Source organism: Balearica regulorum, chromosome 8 (assembly GCF_011004875.1).
Source record: "Balearica regulorum gibbericeps isolate bBalReg1 chromosome 8, bBalReg1.pri, whole genome shotgun sequence".
NCBI classification, from domain to species: Eukaryota; Metazoa; Chordata; class Aves; order Gruiformes; family Gruidae; genus Balearica; species Balearica regulorum.
This window is the reverse complement of record NC_046191.1, coordinates 28,484,698-28,505,787: the sequence shown is the minus strand read 5'-3', so window position 1 is coordinate 28,505,787 and position 21,090 is coordinate 28,484,698. Positions and strand designations below refer to the sequence as shown.

Here is a 21,090-nt window from a genome sequence, read left to right as displayed (position 1 = left end):
CAGCGGCCTTTCCTGGCCTGCAGGACCTTGCCCCTCACCGCTGCTCTTGGCACCCTTCTGCGTTGAGCAGGGGTCCGGGGGTGCCTCCCTGCACCTCTACCTGTCCTTGGCCACAGGGGCTGGCCAGGCCAAGCTGCTGGGACCTCTTTGCTTGCTGGCCTGAGGACCTCTGAGTGTGTCGTCCTCCTCCTGTCTTTTTCTCTTTGCTGTTTGTCTTTCTGGCTTTTTTTTTTTCCTCTTCTGCTCTTGCTCTCCTTTTGGTCTGTCTTCTCTTTGTTAGTTCTCTGTTGCACTTTTTCTTCCTCTTTCGCTATTTTTCCTCTCTACCGTTTGTGCTTTCTCTTCCATTTCTCTTTGTCACCTTTTCATCTGCATTTCTCATTTCCACTATTTCTGCCCTCTTGCTCCTCTCCCCTGCCCCGGGAGCCTTCCCCTGGGCTCTGCCCACCCTCCCCTCCAGGTGTAGCTCCGGCTGACAAGGGGGGAGATGGGGGACGGGACCCCCAGACCCCTCTCACCCCCTAGTCGAGGGCTCCCCCAGTCACCCCCCACCAGGAGCTAATGAGCATGGCGGGGCTGGCGCTGCCCACCCCCGTCCCGGGGGGTTGGGGAGGCCGCCGGTGCCACGTCCCGGCGGGGCCCCGCGGGCCGCCCTCCCCCGGGTGCCCGGCGCGGCCGGAGCGCCGCGGAGCCGCCCCCGCCGTTTGAAGTGCGGGGCGGAGGGGAGGGGAGGGCAGCGCAGGGGCGGAGGGAGGGGAGCCGGCGGAGGCGGAGGGACGGGGCGCACCCGCCCCAGCGGCCCCACAGCCACCCTGCGCCTCCCGGCCGGCGGCAGCTCCCCGCACCCCGCGCCGCCGCCCCGAGCCGGCCGCGCCGCCTCTTCCCTCCGGCATGTTTTAAGCCCGGCCCTGCCCGCTCCCTTTCGGGCTTCCCCTCCCGTCGCCGTCGGGTCCCGTCCCGTTTTTCCCCCCCCCTCCCCCCCCCCCCCCCACTTCGGTCCTTGCGCATCCCCCCTCGAAAGGCCGGCGGCTGGGGGGGAGCGGGGGCGGTGGGCGCCCGGGGGGGGCGAGGGCAGAAAAGCCCCGCTCGACACCATGGCGTCCAGCTATGCCCACGCCATGGAGAGGCAGGCCCTGCTGCCTGCCCGCCTCGACGGCCCCGCCGGCCTGGACAATTTACAAGCCAAGAAGAACTTCTCCGTGAGTCACCTGCTGGACCTGGAGGAGGCGGGCGACATGGTGGCCGCCCAGGCGGACGAGGGCGGCGGAGAGCCCGGCCGGAGCTTGTTGGAGTCCCCCGGGCTGACCAGCGGCAGCGACACCCCGCAGCAGGACAGTAAGTGCGGGGACCCCCACCCCAGCCCCCCGTCCATCCCTCCCCCCCCCCCCCCGGGGCGAGGGGCCGCTGCGGCCGCTCCACGTGCGCTGCGCTCCCCTCCCGGTGCGGAGCCGGGGGAGCGGCGGCGGCCGGTGCCGGCCCCGAGGGGGCTCCCGCGGGGAAGCGGCCGGAGGAGCCGCCGGCCGGTCCCTGGCCGGCTCGCCCCGCTCTCCGAGCCGGCCTTCCCCGCCGTGCCCGGTGCGGGGAGTCCGCGTCCCCCCTGCCCTCGGCGGGGCTGGCAGCGTGCGAAAATGCTTGTTTTCCCCTAGTCGCGTCCTGGGAAAGGGGGGAGCGGCGAGCTGCCCTTCGCCGCCGTGCCGCGCTCGTCGGGTCCCGCGCCGCGCTGCTCCGTCTCCCTTCGGAGGAGAACAGCCCTGGGGGCCGGGGCGGGCAGGATCGGGCCGGGGAGCTGAGCCCTTTCTTCCATTGCTTGTCGAGGGGGCTGAGCACGGGGCTTGGCTGGACGGGGCGAGGCGCGGCAGGCGGCCGAGTCTCCATCCATCCGCCCGTCCCTCCGGCCCGTCGGAGCTGGAACCGGCGCCGTGATTTGCGGGACACCGGGAAGCTGCTCGGGGGTCTGGATGGGGACCGGACGATTGTCCGACGACCTGCCCGGAGCATCGCGGCTCGCAAACAGCCCGAGGGTGCGTGCGGAGCTGCAAAGCGGAGCCGCCGATCCCTTCCTCCCCGAGCCCCGCTTCTCCCGGTACGGGCCTGATCCAGGCCCTTTGCAGCCCCGGCGGGCAGGGCAGGGCGCAGACCTGCCTCTGAACTGCCCGTCCCAACGGGTCCTCGCTTGGGAGCGCAAGTAAAACAATAACCCCGCGGCTGGAGGGCACGGGGATGGGCGCCGGCTTGCGCGGCATTTTCTAAGCGGAGCTTGTTATTTTCCAAGGGCAGCGCAGTCGGGAAGGGTGAGCAGCGGCGGAGCGGGGTGAGGTGGGAGTGCAGGGCCAGCAAACCCTCCCTTACCCTCCCTCTGCTTTCGGTTAAAAAAAAAAAAAAAAACAAAAAAAACCCCCAAAATGAAAAATCCCCAGCCGCAGGGACTGGCCGCGATTTTCTTTGTGGGTGAGGGCTGGCTGCGGCCGATCCCGCCGTGTCTCCCGTGGGGTGGGCAGGGGCCACGGCTGCGGACACGGAGCCTCTTCCGAGGGAGCCCCCCATCCTGGGCCGGCATGCTGCCCTGCAGCTGCCGGCGAAAGGTGGAAAAAAAAAAAACCCAAACCGAAAAGCGAACGAAATTGCAATTTTCGTTCTCTTTTCGTTATTTTTTTCTTTTTTTTCCTCCGGGAGCCGCCTCCGACCCTCTTTTCCCCGCGGGTCCGACGTGGCTTTCTCCGTATCCCGAAGGAAACCGGGCTGGGGAAGGGAGGAGCCTTCCAAAAAAATCATCTGCTCCTTACACGAACCATCCGTGGGATCCCCGAGCTTAAACCCGACAAGGCATTTTCTCCGGGCGGGGAAGCATCACCCCGAGGCCGGTTTCTTGCGGGATTCTTGCGGGAGCGCGGTCGGGAAGGGGGCGAGCGGTGCGCGGCTGCCGGAGCGGCTCCTCTCCCTCCCGGGGAGCCGGGCCGCGACCGACCGACTGCCGCTGGGAGATTGCTTTAAAAAATTTCCCTTCCCAGGACCCTGGAAAATGCAATTTCTGGCCCTGAAGGTGTATGTTTTAGCGGGGAAGGCAGTGATTGCTGCTCCCCACACCCCCCGGTTCAGCTCCCTGTGCTGCAACACTGCGGCCAGAGAGTCCCCGAGATATTAACCAAGTTACGTAGACAACTTTTTTTTTTTTTCCTTCTATTCCTCCCCCCGGCTTGGTTTATCATATTTTATCTGGACCCGATTTACTCCTGATGCTGCCCCTTGCCAACTGCTGAGCTCTCCTGAGCTGGCTCGGCCAGCCTGGAAAAGAGGGGCTGTGTTTCCCTGATACCCACCCTGCTCTTGCAGCATGAAAAGGACCAAAAAATCCCAGTCTGAGGGTGTGTTTCTCAGCCAGCGTTGCCAAGCAGGGACCAAACTACAGCTTCAAATAAATTAGAAGTTTTCTGAATGCTGTAGAAGTTTTAATGTCGTTGCGGCAAATTTAAAAAGTCTTAAAAGTATTCTGAAGTAAGAAAAAAAAATACTGGGGATAAATTCTCCCTGGTTTATTGGGCAGAGCTGTCATCTGGGCTTTCTGGCTCTTTCACCGATGCGTTTAGCAGATCCCATGAGTCTCCGTGCCTCAGTTTCCCCACCCATTGCATGTATTTTGTGAAGTGTTTTGCAATCCGTGCAGGAAAAGGACTGCAGGAGCTAGGCAGTGCAATAGAGTTAGGAGCTTTTCTTGGTGAAAAATGAGAGCTGGTTCAGTGGAAAAGCTTAACGCAGGGCTCGGTTATTCTCTACGTTACTAAAGGAGAGAAGGTAAAAGCCGTTTGGAGAAATTGTGGAATGTCTCAAGAGTACTAAAAATGTTCTTCCAACCTGGAGGAAAGTCAGCTAGTCTGTCACTGATTTCTGTCCCAAACTGACGTGAAAAGCCAAATTACTGGCACTATTTTTATAATCCAAAATTAAGGGAAAAAGTTTGCCGCCGAAGTGACAAAAGGTTTTATTTGGACATTTGAGATTGAAGCAACTATTTCACTACTAGTTCATTTGAAAGGGGTTCAGGAGAAAATGTTTCTCTTATTACAGAGAAAAACTGAACATCCCTGGGAGTAGCCATGATTGTAATATTTACAGGTAGAACTGTCAGCATATTGAGGAGCTGATTTTTTCAGTGGTGCTGCGAAGCTGTCGCTCTCATTGACTTTAGTTCAACTTGCAGCTCTGAAAACCGTACCCTAAAAAAGCTGACAGAATTCACAGCAAACCTCCCTGCCTCTGCCACTTAGCCAGGAGGGCTTTGCAATCCGAGTTCCTCTTCATTGCAAAACCACCTGTTAAGATACAACCGACTCTTCCTTTGGTAGCAGGGCTTTCGCTGACTCCGGCTAAAATTGGGATGAAAATGGGCGTCCCAGCTCAACAGAGGGGACCCCTGAGCTTCCCAGCAATCGGCTTCTCTTGCTCCCGTGCCCTTCGGGGGTGGCAGAAACCTGTCGGTGGGTTCCCAGGGCTTGTGGCTCTGAGTGGGGTTAATTCTCCAAATCCAGAGCTGGTAAGCTATTAGCCTTTTTTTTTTTTAAGTTGGCATTTTTGACCTCTGTGGGTTTTTTTTCTTTGTTTGTTTGAGTCTCACTGTTGATGGCTTGTAAAATGATGCGGAGAAAGTGTGAGCAGCAAAAGAAAAATTGTTATGCTCGGATTTCTTTTGTGAGGAATGAATAAACCCCACTTTGGTCCAGTACGCACATGAGTTCTGCATATTGGACTTACTACTGTCCTTTAATTTTTCTTCTGTATAAAAGCAATGGCAGTTTGGGGGCTGCGCTTCTCTCCCAGGTTGGCAGATTACTTCGGGCTGTCAGAGCCGGTTTGCGATTAAAGCTGGGGTGCAGGCTGCCTGCGGCTCCCCACAACTGCTTCTGTCTCGGCAGGCATCGCGACCCCCTCGGCCACTGCTACTCCTTCCGAAGGAAGCAGAAACCCTGCTGGGGTGACCAGGAGAAGGTGGGTTTCTTTGCTCAGGATGGGTCAAGCAGAGCATCTGTGGTGGCTTCAGCCCTGTCTTCTCAGGCAGCGGGTTGAGAGCACGAGGAAGGGCTTTCTCAGCCGGCACGTTGTTTGGTGATGGATCTCGATGCCACAGGATTTTATGGAGACCAGAAATAGAAGGGCTTTTGAAAAAGAACAAGACGAATTCAGGGAGGAGAAGGGCCTGAGGTTGGCTCTTCGCTGCGGCAGTGTGTGGAGGCAGCGTCCGGCTCAGGGAGCCGAGAGTCTCAGAGCCTGGAAGGATGGGCTGGGGCAGAGGTTGCTCCGTTGCTGCCCGGGCTTGTACCCTCTGACTGTTGTTACTGGCAGTCTGAGAGAGCATCCTGGGCTGGAGGACCTTTGGTCTGCTCCCACAGGGCTGTTCTTTATGCTTTATTTACCTCTTTTTAATCAGAACGAGTGAGGTTGCTGTAGGAGTAAAAGGGGGTGTGTAAATATTGAATTGGTTTTTTTGCTGGTTTTTTTTTCTGATCCTAAGGTTGTCTGCAGTCACTGCCCTTCACAAAACCCCCCCCCCGTGCTTTCTTAAAAAGAGATGGAAAAGCTCTGCCACCGCTTTGAAATGTGAAAAGCGAGTCGGTGGGCTGCTGTGGCACATGGAGGGTGAACTTGAGAGGAAGCGGGGGAGACAACTGCAGGTTTTTCTTTGCAAACCTTTGCTTTATCTTGAAGTACTAAGCAGCTCTTTTGTTAGTAAAACACAGCCCTTATTCCCAGAAGATGCTGAGATTGTAGACCTGGAATGTACAAAGAATCAAAAACGGGTGGGGGGAAGCAGGGTAAATTGATTAAATGTAGCGGCTATTTTCTTCCTCTCCTGTCCTGCATAGCTGATGGGCAAAGGGAGAGCCTGGAGGAAGCAACCCTCCGCTGATGCTCACAGGTTACGCAGGGTGAGCAGGGAAACCGGCCGGTGCCTTTAACCCCGCACGCAGCAGTGAGCAACCTCACAAGATGCTGCCAAGAAAGACTTTCCAGAATCAATCTTCCCCTTCCAGCAGCTGATGTGAAAAAAAAATAAGGATCAGATCAATATTATTTTTAAGGCACTTGTTGTTTATGTTATCCGTGTGAAAAATACAACAGCTTGCTTTTTCTTGTGGGAGCGATCTTTACGCGTGCCAGTTGTACTGCGCATATCCTAGAGGCTTCTTGCAGGAAGGGTGAACAGTGTTCACTGGAATAAAGGCTGAAAAACACATAACTCGCACAGAGCAGTTAAAAGTTTGATTAACCGCTTTCAATTTATGTTCCTTGGGCGTATCTATTTAATTTCAGGCTGGCTGGTGCGTGGTTATTCCATCAAGTATCTCACAGCGTTGGATATTTTTCTTACATCTCTGAATCCTGCGGTTTGAAGTGGAAAAACATTTTGTGTTTTTCACAGGGAGTTTCTGGATGCGGGCAAAAGATGGAAATGTTACTCCGTCACAAACCTGGAGTCTTAAATAAAAATAAAGGCACCAAAAAACCAAACAAAAATGGACAGCATACTGTTATTAAGAAAGAAAAGAGCCATGTGAATTTGAAGGAGGGAGCTGACTCGGTTTGCGAGCGCTGGCCTTGCTGCCCTCCTTTTGACGGGTGAAACTTGACTTTTATTTGTTTGTGAATTTCACTTTTTTTTGATCATAATCAGTTTTGCTTCCTGGTTCTCATGGTCTCATAATTTGCTGATGGTATTTGTGTTTTCAATCCATCCGCACAAAGCTTCCAACTTTTTAATTCGAAAAAGATTTTGCTGTAGGTTTTTACTTCCCCCCCCCCCCCTTAATGTAATGAAAACATTTCCATGAAAATTAGATTTTGAAATCTCTCATAAAACTTAAAGGTTTGGTCTAAACTGCTAGAATGCTTTTAATGAACATCAGCTTTCTGTCATCTGCACCGAGTTTCCACTACTAGCCAGTCTATTTTCCATCTTTTTGATGATGTTTAAAGCAGTGATCACATGGGAAAATATTATCGCAGGGTTAATTTGTGCAATCCTTACTCACACGAGTCATTGCATGCAATTCAATGGACTGCTTATGTGTATGCCAATTGATGAGTATTAGTGTTTAAAGACTTGACCAGCAGCCTTGAGTCATGCAAAAACCCTTGTTTTTTTGGGCCGGCGGAATATTTCTGTGCAGGCATGAAAGAGTTTTGCTGCCTGCGTTCAGGGGCATGATCCTTTTGCCTTTCGGCAGAGGTGCAACGTGCATCAAAATATGTGACGTTCAGAAGCCTGGAAGGAAAGAGCAAGAGTGCGGACGGATTATTAGCAGTAGGGACTGGGAGGGTTGAGCGTTTGACAAGGCAGACGCAGAATTACAGGGTCATAATTCCTTCAAGTATATATTCTTCTTTCTCCCCCCCCCCCCCAGTAACTGAGTTTGCTCCCATGGTTTTTGACATCACTGGAATGGCTTGACGGGATTGTAGGTGTTTATTCCTGGTTGCAAGTTGTTTATGATATATTTAATAGTTTTTGAAACCCATATTAAGTAGCCCTGAGGGAGCCGTGCTCCTGCTGGGCCTCCGTTGCATAATGAAGTACATCACGAGTATTTACCAAGTGTCACAATATTCCAGACTTGAGCCTCTGTTTCTGGGAGGATGAATCACTGCATTGCTGGTTCCCCACCCTACTCGCCTTTCCTGAAGGAGGCTTGGATTTCGGGGCAGATTGTGGAGATGTGAAGTGAGAATCATCACAGCCTGGCTGGAGGAGCTGTTGTCCGAGGCTCTGATCTGACTTTGATCTGTTTTTGTGGCTTTATCCGCAGGGTGTAGGTTTCTACTCTGGTTGCCCCAAGAAAAACACACGTGGTCTCCACACGTAGGAGATATCTTCTGAACCCACTGGCTGCTCTGGTGGGAGAGCAGGCAGTTTAGAGGGCTGTGAAATCCTGGTGGGGTTTATGGCAGTCCCATGGGGTGTGGAGAAGGATGCTAGCAGTGCCTTCCCCTGAGGGCGAGATGCAGCAGAAATTCAACCTCTTACTAGCCACTGGAGAGTCTCTGTAGAGACTCTGCGTTCCAGACTGTGTCAGTGGAAGCTCCCACGTGCATAGATGTGGGTGCCACCAGCCCCATGGCACAGGTCTGTAAGGCTTAGTCCTTTTGTCACCCTGTGTTGTGACTGCAGCACTCTTACAGTCAAGGGTCTGAGGGTCCTCCAGGACAGTCCTCCAGTTGTTACTCCTAGATTTGCTGGTCCTGCTCACATTTGTCATTCCTGGGTTGATCTGTAAATGCGTGGTGTGTACCTAACCTGCCGTTTCCTTTCCTGCACTCTTTCTGCTGGACCTCAGGATGCTGTGAGGTGGGGATGGGAGCTCAGCAGAGGTGCACTGCATGTCTGCTGGGACTATGGTGGCATAATTTCGAGAGAAGTTTCTTTCAAATGAGAACATCTGGAGGATGCTGGTTGGGAAGGCAAGGAAGGGAGCAGCAGCACCAAAGCTGAGGGCCACCTCCTGCAGTGGAAAGCCCGGCATCTGCAAGGATGAGTCTGCGAAGGCCAGAGCTGGGAAGAGGGACCTGATGAGCAAGCCAGTGAGCATCTATTTCAGCTTACATAGCTTTCTGGGCTCCTCTCTCCCCTCTAGAGGCCGAGAAAAGGTTACGCCAGTGTTTAAAGCATTGTCCCAGACAGTCTGGATTTGTCGTGCCCATATGAAGTGAACATTTGCCTTGGAGTGGCAGTCCAGGACCTCCTGGTGCCTTGTGTTCCTGGAAGAGAAGGGTAGAAGAGAGGTGAAGGGAGCCAGCTATGCTCTTAACAAGTCACTACATCCTATTGCAGCATCCAGTTCATATTCCACCCAAATTTTCCCCCATTTCTGGCTGGAGAAATTTTCCTACAGGAGAAACTCCAGCCAGTCAGCGAGACTGCTGGGCAGGGCAAACGTCCAAAGAGCCGCTCGGTATCTGGCTAGGACCATCTCTGCGTCTTGATGAGCTGCTCAGGCAGCAAAACTGCTCTTGCACAGAGAACTGGAATTCATCAGGAGCCTGGGGACATTGCTTCCTGCTCTGAGCCCACCAGCGGATGAACTCCTCCTGTGGCATACTTGACCAAAGTAAACCCAAAGTTATCCGTGGCCCTGTGCGTCTGGGGCAAGACAAAATCGCCAGCAGCAGCTGCTGAGTGGGCAGGCTTGGAGAAGGAAAATGGCATCCAGATCTGGAGGGGACCAGCGCTGGGAAGAAAGCGGGGTGCCTGCAGGTGATGGAGCTGGGTGGGTGGCTGCAGAAGGCACCATCCAAGTAGCTTCCATCCCTCTCTTGTAGCTGTTGTAGGTGCTGGACCAGTCAAGGTTGGGTAGGTTTTGAACCCATGGGGACCTTTAGTAGTCTGCTGTTTGCTCTTGGTTTTGTTGTGTTTGTGGCAGGCGAATTGGGCTGTGCCGCAGCCAGTGTGCCGGCAAAGCCGTGAAGACCGTCTCAGTGCTTCTGGAAGTCGTTGTCTTTTTTGGAAGCATCATTAATACAACCAACATTTGGGAGGGGGGAAAAAAAAAAATCATGCTCACAGCTTTCAAAGAGCCGTCACTTCTCCATGTCAGCTCAGCAGAGTCAGGGCTCTGCGGGGATGGATTGGACTTCAATAAGGAAAAGTGCCTGAGCCGTAACAGTGAAAAGAGAGTGTTAATGCTCTGGGCCTGGTGCTGCAGAAAGGGCTGCCCTGGCCGGTGGCTCTGCAGGCAGCTCCTGTCCCTGTGAATTCTGGGCTGCTTTCCCGTAAAGCTTTACAGCACACTCCCCACCCTGTGGTTTGAAACGCCGGTAACACTTCATACCCGTTATCCTTCTGCGTCCTGTGCGGCGTCGCGTTTCCCCCTGGGTGGAAGGTACGGAGCGGAGGTTTGTGAATCCAGCACCGAGTTCCTGCTCGGGGTGGATGTCTCCCGTGCTGGAGAAAGCTAGTGACAAGTCTGTGTCTCTTTCCTGAGCGTGTTTGTTCCCATTCGTCACTGGGAAGGCTGTCTAGACATGAGTTAGTGCAGCCTGTCCGGTCTTGAGTGCTCGAGGTTGTCAGAGCAAATGTGTTGGTGATTTTTGCAGTGAAAGAGAGAAAAAAAGCTTTCAAGACCAGTCCAGAGCCAAGCTCTGCATCCTGCTGCCTTCATTCTGAATGCTGATGGGAGTCTGTACCTCTCCGTGGATCAGGGGTGGGGAGCCAAGGTGGCGGTGGAAACAGAGGTCTGGATTTTATGTGCACACCCAAGGCAGCCTGCTGGGGAAGGCATTTGTCTGCTCCGTGTGTTCCCCAGGCAGTGCAGGGCCACTCTGCCTGGGGTACCGCAGGGCAGGTTTGTAGGGTACGGTGTTTGCTGCTGCTGGGAGCAGCCTACCCAGAAAACACTCGCACCCAAAATCTAAATTGCAACAGCGGGGCTTTTTTTCCTCCAAATGTCAGTAGAGATGGCCCAGTAGAATGACCGAGTCTGCCTTTTACTGATCCAAAATGCCTCAGTGCCTTGGCCACAGAGTCTTGAGGTCTTTTTTTTTTTTTCTGTATACTTGCTGCCATGACTTGACCAAGCTCGCCTTGGTAAGGTAGTTTTCCTGCCGATGTAATTGGGTATGGTCCTGGCCTCTAACTGGAATCTGCGAGAGGCGTGTTATACAAGAGCTTGGCTTTAACAGCAATTCGGGAAGATTCTCCTCCCTCTGCATTGCCCCCAGCAAATTGCTATTTCATCTGCCGCTGTCTCTAATCGACCACCTTCCGTGTTAATTAACTGATTAGCATTGAGGAGATCCCCTTCCATGAACTGGAGCGACTTCCAGCAAGTTTGTTCCTGCAGAGAACCCACCTTCTGCTCAGGTGTACCTGAGTGCACCCCATGCCCTTGGGGCGAGTTGTGTTTGCTGCGTGAACCCATCCATGGGGTGAAACAGTTTTCGGTGGTAGATTTTTGCATGCAGACTCAGATCTCCTGAACATCTTGAGATGCTCGGGCTTTCCACAGACCCAAAGGATGCAAAGTGCGACACGTGCCGGTAGATCCCTGGAGCATTTGGCGGCAGGCAATGAAATTCCCAGTGGCTGGTTGGGACGGTCGCACTCTTTTTCTTGGCTGTAGTGTGGTCTTGAAGGTTTGGCCAAAAAGATCTTTACTTACAGTTTGTTTCATTTGGACAACTGCTGATACGTCTCATGGAAACTACGGGAACTGCTCAGGAATAAGTGCTTGTGACGCATTGCTTGTTTGTGATTTGTTTTTCATTGTTTGTCCTCTTAAAAAAATATAAAAATCAGCTAATCAGTAAAAAGAAACAATCACCTGTGATTTAGAAGAGGGATCTCTCATTGTAAATAATAAATTAGTGTCAGGAGACTGAGCAGACAGAATGGTTGATGACTATCCTGCAGGCTGAAAGTTGTTTATCAAGCCTGTTTGAAGACTTATGACTAACAAGCTCATTTACAGAGTTTGGAGTCTGTTCATGAACCGTTCTCCAGCTGGGAGGATGTGGGAATCATCAGAAAATGTATTCACAAGTTACTCGATCATTTAAAAAAATGATCAAACAAAGACTAGTTTTTGGAAGGGAACTGTAAATTCCTCCTCCCCCCCACTGGGTTTTCTGAGGCATTCCCCTTAGGAAAACAAGGGGCCTGGAGAAGAATGAAGAACCCCACGTCGCTCGCTAATGACCTATTTTGGTGCTAACCCTTCCTCTGAATGCCCCACCACCGGCCAAGCCCTCCAGCTGCGGGAGAGCCGGTCCTCCACGGGACGTGCTCTGCGAGGTCCAGTCACGGGTCCCTGACGGGATGGATCCATCTCGTCTCCGCCAGTGATTCCCAGTGGGGGAGTTGGGCTTGCTGGGGGAAGTGGCTGCTCTCGCTCCTCTGATGAGCTTACGGAGCAGACCTCCCCCATGTCACAGCCTGGTGCATTTCTGCGTGGTGCCCTGTAAAGGAGGGTGGCAAAGGAGTGACCGCTAGTGTCAGTCTACTGTCTATAACAGGATGAATTTGACGTCGAGGAGCCTACACTGGAGTGCTGTGGCTCCATCTGCTCGCCTGGCCTTGAACCAACTCTCCTGCTCAATGCAAACCGCCGCATCTTTATGAGGAGAGGCAGATGTTTTTCACCCCCAGCATCTCCTGTAATTCTGCCTCGTTTGTGGAACATCCTCTCATTGTGCTTGGCCACGGAGAAGGCTCCAGGTGGACTCCACTTGGGCATGCTGCATGTCGAGGAAGATGCAAACCGAGTCAAAAGAAGTCCAGAGAAGAAAAGGAGTAAGGAGAGCTCCAGCATCAAGTTTAGGAGGAAGGAAGAGGTGCTTAAGCTCAAGAAGAGGAGGGTATAAACTGATGTCCAAGCCCACCTACTTCTGTTGTAGTAAGGGAGATGTGAGCGAGCTGGTAGGGAAATCCTCCCGAGTCTGGTGAGGGTAGGGAAACCCTGGAAGAGGTGGTGTGGGGATGCTGTGTAGACCCCAAGCACAGATCTGATGGAGACAAACGTGTAAAGGGAAGGGTCTCTCGGACAGCCTTTCCCCAAGTTTCAGTGACTGTGTGACTTTAGTGGGAATGTGCCTGTGTGCTTAACCCTGTGTTTCATCTGTCCTGGCCAGCACAATGATGCTGCCTCCAATTTTCCCCCACTTTCCATGGAGGTTGCTGTGCTGTGCTCAACTGGAGTGCCTGTGGGGCAAGAGGGACCCAGCCAGCTGAGGGAAAGCATGTGGATGGGGAAGGGGCACGCTCACTGGGGGTGACCCACGGCTGGGAAACACGGCAAGAGATTTCCTAGATGTGCCTTTTGGCTTGGGCGTTGTGGGCTTGAAGTAGCTGGTGAGATTGAAAAGACAAACCAGTCTGTGATTAGCAAGAGAACCATCCCAAAAAGCTGCCCTTCGTCGGTCTGGGCAGGCTTGTGTCTGCTTTCGTGAATGCTGTGTGCTCCTCCAGCCAGAGACAGCCTGTGTCTGCAGGAGGTTACAGCGAGCAAGTGAAGAGGACACCTTGTTCTCGGAGGGTCAGAGCACTCTGTGCAGAGCTGAGTGCTCATTCCTGATTTTCTCGCTGGCGGTGGTGCCGGGTTCCCCATTCTCCCAGCCCCTCTTGCTGCATGCACAGCGCTGCTCTTCGGGCTTCCTCGGAAGGGCTTTGCTCTCTGCTGTGCTTCCCTGCTCTGAGTAGGACCTGTTTTGTTCATGTGACGTTTCGCTGTCCCTCTCGGGCCATGCAACGTCGAGAGCTGTTCCAGACACTTGTGATGATAGATTTGAATCCTTGTTTCTGTGACTCTCTACGAAGAGGTCTTTATTTTTTTAATCCATCAGAGAAAGGTAGAACAAGAGCCAGTGGCCGGGAGCAGAAGCCAGACGTGCATTCAAAGGAGGTAGAAAACACGGATTTTTTTAACTGTGAGATGCTATGTAATCACTAGAAATAACTCTGAAGGAGAGCGTTGGCTTCTCCATCCGTGAATGTCTGGAAGCCCTTTTGGAAGAGCTGCTTTTGTCAGCCATGAGTTATTGGTCTCGCTAGCCGGGCTAACTGGGTGAAACACTACGGCCGGGTCTCGCACAGAAACCGGCAAACCGAAGAGCTCAGCTCTGGCCGTGGGACGGATGGACGCGCTGCAGCATTCCTGTGCAATTTGATGTCAGGGATATTCCTGCCAGGAAATTGGATCACAGGACCAGATGGAGAACGCAGATCCACTCGGTGCGAGTCTGTTTACAGGTTTGAACCAAAACATAGCGAGAAACAAAAAAAGAAAAGCAATGTCCTCATCTCAGGCTCTTATGTGAACCAGCTGCCACACTCATTTATAGGACAATCCCCACTCCAAAATCCTTCTGTTACGAATAGCAGAGATAGGAAAACCTCTGCAGAGCTACGAAGGGCGAACATCAGACACGGAAATAGCCCAACTTGCTCTCGTATTTCGGGACCTCTTCTGAGTTTATTGCGGCTCTGAAGAAAACAGGCTGTTGCATGAGATTTCTGGTATTTCTGGCCAGGTTGAGAATCTCTGTGAACGGTGTCTCTTGTAATCGCAACCCCGTCGGTTTTGGGTAAAATGAGGAAAACAGGGAGAGCTGCAAATCTAATCAATGGTGGGGAGGGGGATGAACGTACTTAGCATCTTCGTGGGACAGAGGGGCTCCAAATTGGTAGGGTGGGCCCCCTGGAAGGTCAGAGATGGCTGTGCAGGGCTGGCACCAAGGAAAGGGAGAAAAAGGGTTTGCAGGGCCGTGATGGTCAGAGGCATATCTTGCTGCCCGTGTCTGCACTCCGTTTTGCGTTCGCTTGTCACCAGCTGGGGAGGAGCCCACTGAAATCAGGAATAGCCGAGGAACTACGGAAAGGCGGCTCCCCCCAGGAGCATTTGTAGCATGAAACCCTCGTGTCTGGTCCTCTGCTCTGCCACCGAGCCTACGGGGACGGGAGCCTTCCTCCACCCCCCGGGCTGGGCATTTCCCAGCACCGATGCTCAGTGCTCGTGGACACACAGTTGGCCAAGGAGGATGGAGGTGCGGAGGTTTCCAGATGTACTCCATTCCTAGAAGGGCTGTTAAGTAAAAAGTCTGCCGAGAAATGGTTTGGCAAATGGTTTGGTTTGGAGGAATTTTTACGCTCTGCTTCGGTATGACTAATAATGGGGATGGGGGGGAAAGATCAAAATAATTAAGCTCCTTTTGAAACCTTTGCTGAGCTGGGCCAAGCCATGTTCAAAACTCAGTCCCAGGTGTGAAAAGTCAGAAGGTCTCTGAATTTGTCCCAGATTGACTCCGGGCAGGATTCAAGCTTCTGAAAAACTCCTGGCGCCTCCATGAGCACATTAAAACTCCCCCAGGCACTGCCATGGCCACAGCTCCTAGGTGTTTGGCGTCACCGTGCAGTGCTCGGGTACGCCTTGTCATGCTTCACAGCCGAGCTGAGGACTGGGGAAGTCCTGTCTGCGCTGCAGAGAGCATCCCTGGAGACCACCATCATCGTCGCCCAGGTCCTCCTCCTGAAAACGTGGCTATCCACTGCTGATCAGGAGGTACCACAAGGCACGGATGTGAGTAGGGTCATCCTAAACTGGCTGCAACGTGGCTGGATTTTGCCGCAGGCTGTGCCCTGGCTGTTAATCCTGCTTTAGGGCAGCCTCTCAGTAAAGAGAAAAATTCTTGCACGCCTGGTGTGCAAGAGAGCGGCAGGTACTTCCTGGGGGAGATGCCCACCCTGAGCCGAGCTGGTCCTGTTGCTTGTTTTGAGTGAGTTGAGAGGATGCTCACCCCACTGGGGTCAAGGATGTTGTCATTAATAGCACAAGCTGCTTGGGAAGAAGTACTAGACTTTCCTTTAACAATGTCGACAGTCACAAGGGCCAAAGAGAAGGGCACCTTCATACTTGAAAACGTAGCCAGGCACTTCTCAGGTGAATTGTGTGTACATTGAGAAATGCAGATTCTGATCAACTGCAGCAGGCAGGAAATTTCTGTTGGTTCTAGCTGGAGGGGGGGAAACCTCCAAATTAAAGCAATTATGGAGAAAGCAGATGCTTTGGGTAAACACTTTGATTCTGTTTTTCATTTAAAAGCAGCATCTATGTTGGGGGCAAAATAAAGATTTTATAAGCCTCAAAAAGGAAAGAAACCACTTTGAATTATTTTTTTTTTTTCCTCTCCTGAACTTGTTTGCTAAAACTTTTAGAAGTCCTGTTAGAGGTCAGCTCCAAACAAGCTTTTAAAGTAGAGAGCCGAAAGCCATCGGTTGCTGCCAGTGCCCCGTGCCCAGTCGCGTTGGGGGTGATGCTGCGGGAGGATCCGGGGGGATGCGGAGGGCAGAACGGAGGGGCTTTTCTGTTATTCTGGTGCCATCTACTGGTCCCAGCCCACAGAACGGTCTGTGGCAGCAGGAAAGGGGAGGGGAACAAGGGTGGACAGTGTGGTGTGGCTGGGGTCCCCCAGGAGCGTGGGGTGTGTGTCCTCCCTCGCAAGGCGCACGGATGCGGTTGGTGCTGTGCTCCCCCCGCCTTAGTCTCTGCTTTCTCCTTATTTCATAGTGAAAAAGACCGGTGCAGCCAGACCGAAACCTGAGGCTTGGGCTGCCAGGTCGGAGCCCTGGGCTCTCCCAGCTCTGGCCTCATCGAGAAAGGTGATGGGGTGTGATTGGGAAGGAGGCAGCCCTTGGCGATGATGCTCTTGCCGCTGTGCACCTCCAGGTTGGGATGTCCACGGAGCAGTCAAGGCTGAGCTCTGCTGGGGTTTCCCTTGGCTTTGTCAGAGCAACGACGTGCTCTGGTCTGGATTCTAGAGGGTCTTGTAAGATCTCGGTCTCTCACTGCCGGCATTAATAATGCCTCTTTCCTTTTCCTGAGCCAATGGGTTTTCAAGAAAATTTTAGGAGCTGAGTTATCTTTGTAGTTCCTGTTCAAATTATCAAATTCTGATCGAAATTGGCCAATGACTCAAAAACTGCCAGGGAGATCAGAAGCAAAAAGCATGTCGTGTTGTAAGTTGAAATTAGCTGAGGAAGCTGGGCTGCCCTTTTAGAAGGCACCTCCAAGGGGCTGGGTGCCCAGAGCAGCCCATCCGAGGATGCGTTCTCCCCTTCAGGCAGCTGGTGCAAGCCCTGGCCCAGGGTTTCTCCTCCATCGCTGCCTCTTTCCTGCCGCACGTTGGCTTGGCTGTCCCGGTGGCTGGGCCAGCCCCGCGCGGCGTGTCCCTGGGGAGAGGGTGTCCTCTCTGTTGTGGCTGCTTCAAAGGGCTGAGGACCGTCTTCGATTTGCTTTGCTCCAACGTGGCAAGCCACGCTCTGAGCAGGACACAGCCTGCCTTGAACTCAGCCGGCACAGGGAGCAAGGAGGAGGGAAAGCCAGGAGAGGGGTAGAGATCTTCGATGGGATTTTTCTGACAACCTTTCCCACATTTTTAATCTTACAGTTTAAAAGCAAGACCTACAGCAGGAGACCTAATAGCTCAGGAGCAGTATCTCTGCCATGCAAACGTGCTCTGTGCTCTAGCAAACACGGGAGGTATTACCCCTTTGGTTACTATCGGTAGTAATTTTTTGAAGTGCTTGGGTTTCACGCCTTGAAACTTCCCAGGCTCATTTTCTCTAATGATTTCAGAGAAGTCAAATCCCTTTCTGTGGGAAAACTGGAGGCACGGGAGGGGTTTGGTGACAGGCTGTACCTGAAAGCTGGGAAGGCTGATTGATGCTGGGGTACCAGGGACTGCTGAGCGGGAGAGGATACCCCAGAACCGGCCAGGCAGTTCCAGGCATTCAGCACTGTTTTGGGGCAGCCTGGCCTGTTTCAGCCAGTGCTGGTGGAGCTGGTGGTGGAGCTACGGGGTGGATGTGGGCACCCATCTCTCTTGACGTGGCTCTGGGTGAGTGCAGTGGCAAGTCTCCCGAGGTAGGTGGTGAGGATGGGACTCTGACTTTGGCCACAGGCTGGCAGGTAATCAAGGAAAGATACAGCCGGTGCCCAGGGGTGAGGAGTTTTATTATCTTACTATCTCTGTGCCTGGGTGATAGATCCAATAAAACTGCCGGAGTAGCTGCAGAACAAATGCCTGAGCAACAGAAAGGGTTTGTGGGAGAAACCTGCATGTTGTATCACAGCCTGGGCTCAGCGAGCAAGAGGGCTTGAAGTCAGCTGTGTGTAAATGATAGTTACTGGGAGCGCTTTTGTCTCCTCTGTTCACGTAAGGCAAGATCAGAGTGCTGTTAGCCAGAGTGAAATGTAGTATTTGTTTTAGTAACCCATCCACCCTTCATCGGGGATGAATTCTCCAGCTTAAAAGGAGCTTTTCATCTCCAGCTCCTGCAATCCTTCTAATGCTGCGAACAGATTTGGTCAAAATATTTCTTGGGTTTAATTTATGTGAAGACTCAGCTTTTTCTTCCTCTTGCTTTTGATTCAGGAAAGTGTCTCTATTCATCAGGGGCACTTAAACTATCTGCGAAGTAAAAAGCAGCGTCTAAGCTGGGAGCGGTCCCTGCATCTGCTGTGAATTCGGCAGGAACGAGCCCGCGGCAGCAGATGACATGTGGTTTGATATGCTTCTTCCCGTCAGATGTTGGGAAATAAAACATGATTCCGATACAATCGTTTGACGATGTTGGCCTGGTCTCCCTGTGAGTCTCTGTGTAAGGAGAGTAAATTTAAAAGGCCTTTTTTCCCCCGACAGAAAGCTAGGAGACGACTCTGCCCCGTCGAAAATGCCGTCTGACTTCTGGAGCGGGAAATGGCCGAGGTTTTCTGCACGATTGCCTCAAGTTGGGCATTTCAGCCTGCAGTTAGTGCCTGACTGCAAGTGGCTTGAGCGTGAAAGGGCTCTGCAGATGGGTTTAGCTGTCACACTTCAGCTTTTAAAATCGGGCCAACTGGCTAACGATAGACCGTTACTACCAGGATGCCAGCTTTTGCCTGGCTCGCTAACAGAGTGCCTGAAGCCTTTATGGCAGAACTGTCGCTTACCCCATGAACGTGCCGTGCCAAAGTCCAGACCAAAGTCCAGTCTCGGGATTGCTGTGACTCCTTGAAGGACTGTGGCTCTTAATTCTTTTATTTATTTAAATTTTTTTAAGCTCCTGATTCTGGGGTCATGTGAAAACCCGGGGTAAAAAAAAAAAAAAAAAAGTACATCTCTGGCAGTGTGTGTAAGTCAGAAGGTTGAGACTCAGCCAGCTTCAAAGTTAAAAAAAGCAGAGGGTGCACCAAGAGAAGGCACAGTCTGTCCAGAGCCTGTCTCGATGCCAGTGTGCTACGGAGGCAATAGTGTGATTCTGGGAGGGTCCAGCTTATGGTCTGTGAACGTTTCGTTTTGGTTCTGCTGTGCGTGACTGACACTGGGTGGCACAGCCAGGGCAAGGCCAGCCGTTCTCCCCCAGCCTGGTAAAGACGCGCAGACGCACTTCATTTCAAGCCAAGTGACAATTCCTTGGGTTTGCAGTTAATCCCGTGCGAAGGGTGTGCAGGAGCAGGGTTTAACTCAAAGGCTGCAGGCGCCGTGCAGGCATCTGGGTTTTACAAGCGCTGGAGCGCCCGTGCTAACGCGGGGCGGGCTGCCTGCCGCAGGCTGCAGCTATGTGCAAAACGTCTCCTTTTCCCCCTTTCATTTTTGTTGTTGCTGCACAAGTCCCACAAATGGTTAAATATCCTGTTGGGGCAAGGTAAACGAAGGGTCTTTGCCCAATAAACCCCTGTCTGTGTAGGTCTGCTCTAGCTGTGCTTCTCTCGCTCGGGCTGGGGAAGGAAACAGTAAAGTTCTTGCAGAGCGCGGGGACAGGAGCATTTTAAGCTCGCTGAGCAGGCTGCGGGTTTGCAGCAGGAAAACCTAGCTCAGGTTGACCTCTCTGGAGCCCACTCCGAGAGTTGAGGCAGTGGTTGTTTCTGGACCGAGAATCTCTCTCGCTTTTTCCAGGTTAACTCAAGATAGCGCTGGCCCGGTGCAGAGGCCCGGGTGACCGTCTTTCCCTTCCCCGGGTGTACACGCTCTCCACAGAGCACTTCAGAGCCTGCTCCTGCACCGACATGGTGCTCGTCCCGAGCAAACACTGGGAAGGATTCCTGATTCTGAGGTTTCCTTTTCTGGAGCGTTCAGCAAGCCCCAGTGGAAAGAGGTTGGAGGGCCTGGGGAGTTTGCTGGCAGAGCTCTTTCCTCCTCTCGGAGAGCTGGGAGTAATCCCGTGGGACAGGGGCAGCACAGCTGTCTCATCCTGGGATGTAGCTGAGCCATGCGGGATCAGGAGGTGATGGAGCTCCCAAATCACCACCTTGGGCCAGGTAACCCACCCGTTGGGTTCCATGCCCTCCTGACCCATCCATGCTGTTGACTGCAGTCTGTCCCAGCTGAACATCCACCCCAGAGGAATGAGACACTTCCCTCTTATTCCTCGTCAGTACTAATGAGCTGTGGGGCTAACAAGCCTGGGGTATTGTGCTCCAAATGGAGCAGGGTGCTGCTGGGTGACTCGGAGGTTCTTTGCAGCTTGGCTAGAGCCAGCACAAGCCCATCGGCTCTGCAAGGCCAGTGCAGAAATCAGCTTGCTGCGTCTCGAGCCCTGTGGCCAAACTTGGCACGTGAGCTGGAGGGCCGGGGAGAGGGGTGTCACCAGTCCTATACCAGGCGGCAGCCTCCCGAGGAGGGGCAGGAAGCGCCGAGTCCCCGATCTCCCGACCGAACTGGCAGCTCGCGCCGAGCATTGTAGCCGAGTCTGTTTGCAGCGTTTTATGGGGCATAATCTGTTGTCATCGAAGCCGATGGCAAATTCCGTACTTTCTTCAGCTGACGCTAAATAGGTCTTTTGAAGGTTGTAATTTCTTGTTTAACGGATGCCAGTTGCAAATACTTTGTGCTGAGGAATAACCCCTTAGCGCCAAATAAAATACAGTGGAAGTCTGTGGCATGTTTTTCAGCGTATTGTTAGTTACATCCCTCCTGACAGAGCACATTCTATGCTGAAGATAAATGCTTGGGAGCCTCTTGCCAATTTATGTCCAAAAGGGCTTTTCTTGGATGTCCTCTTTTCTGTGGAAAATGCTTTTCTGTTTTTCCAGCAAACGTTTAATGAGCTGCGCTTAAAAGAAGAAGAAGACCTATTTCAGGACCAGACCGTTCTGCTTTAGTTCTCTCCAGGCTGGTTTGTGGCTCTCTGGGTGCTCTGATCTCTGTTAGACCACGCTGCACAGCAATAGTCTTTGCATAGCAATATGCATGTTCCAGAACCTGCGTGGGGGATGTTTCAGTCCACCCAGCACTGCGCTGTAGTTGTCCCTCATGCCCAAAGTTGAAGGGTATTCCCAAGTGACCCGTCTCAGAAAATCCAGGCTCCAACCTGGCTGCAGGTGCAGTTGTTGGCGTATTAGGACACTGGATGCCCATACTGGGATCTCAGTCCTTCCGTTGGAATTCAATTTCTGTGACCAAGGGGGAGCCTGGAGAGGTGGAATGTGCCTGCAGGGATGCAGGCCTGGTCTGGCTGCTCACCGGTCCCGGCTTGGCGTTGCTGTCAGCGCTGCCAGCACATGAGTGGGACCTGAGGCTGGCAGGATATGGCCTTCAGCCTCAGCTACGGTGTCCATCCCTGGTACCTCTTTC

General features: G+C 53.0%; 1 protein-coding gene across 2 annotated transcripts in view; it reads left to right on the top strand.

Moving 5' to 3' along the window:
- The first annotated feature begins 777 nt into the window (after positions 1-777).
- Positions 778-21,090, top strand: part of PRRX1 (paired related homeobox 1) — a 40,212-nt gene continuing 19,899 nt past the window's right edge. Inside the window, exon 1 of one of the 2 annotated variants that reach the window (XM_075760299.1) lies at positions 778-1,335. In XM_075760299.1, coding sequence (XP_075616414.1) covers positions 1,095-1,335 — 241 coding nt within the window. In that variant the 5' untranslated portion in view covers positions 778-1,094. The remainder of the gene's footprint in view (positions 1,336-21,090) is intronic. The other variant, XM_075760298.1, reaches the window with a different exon arrangement.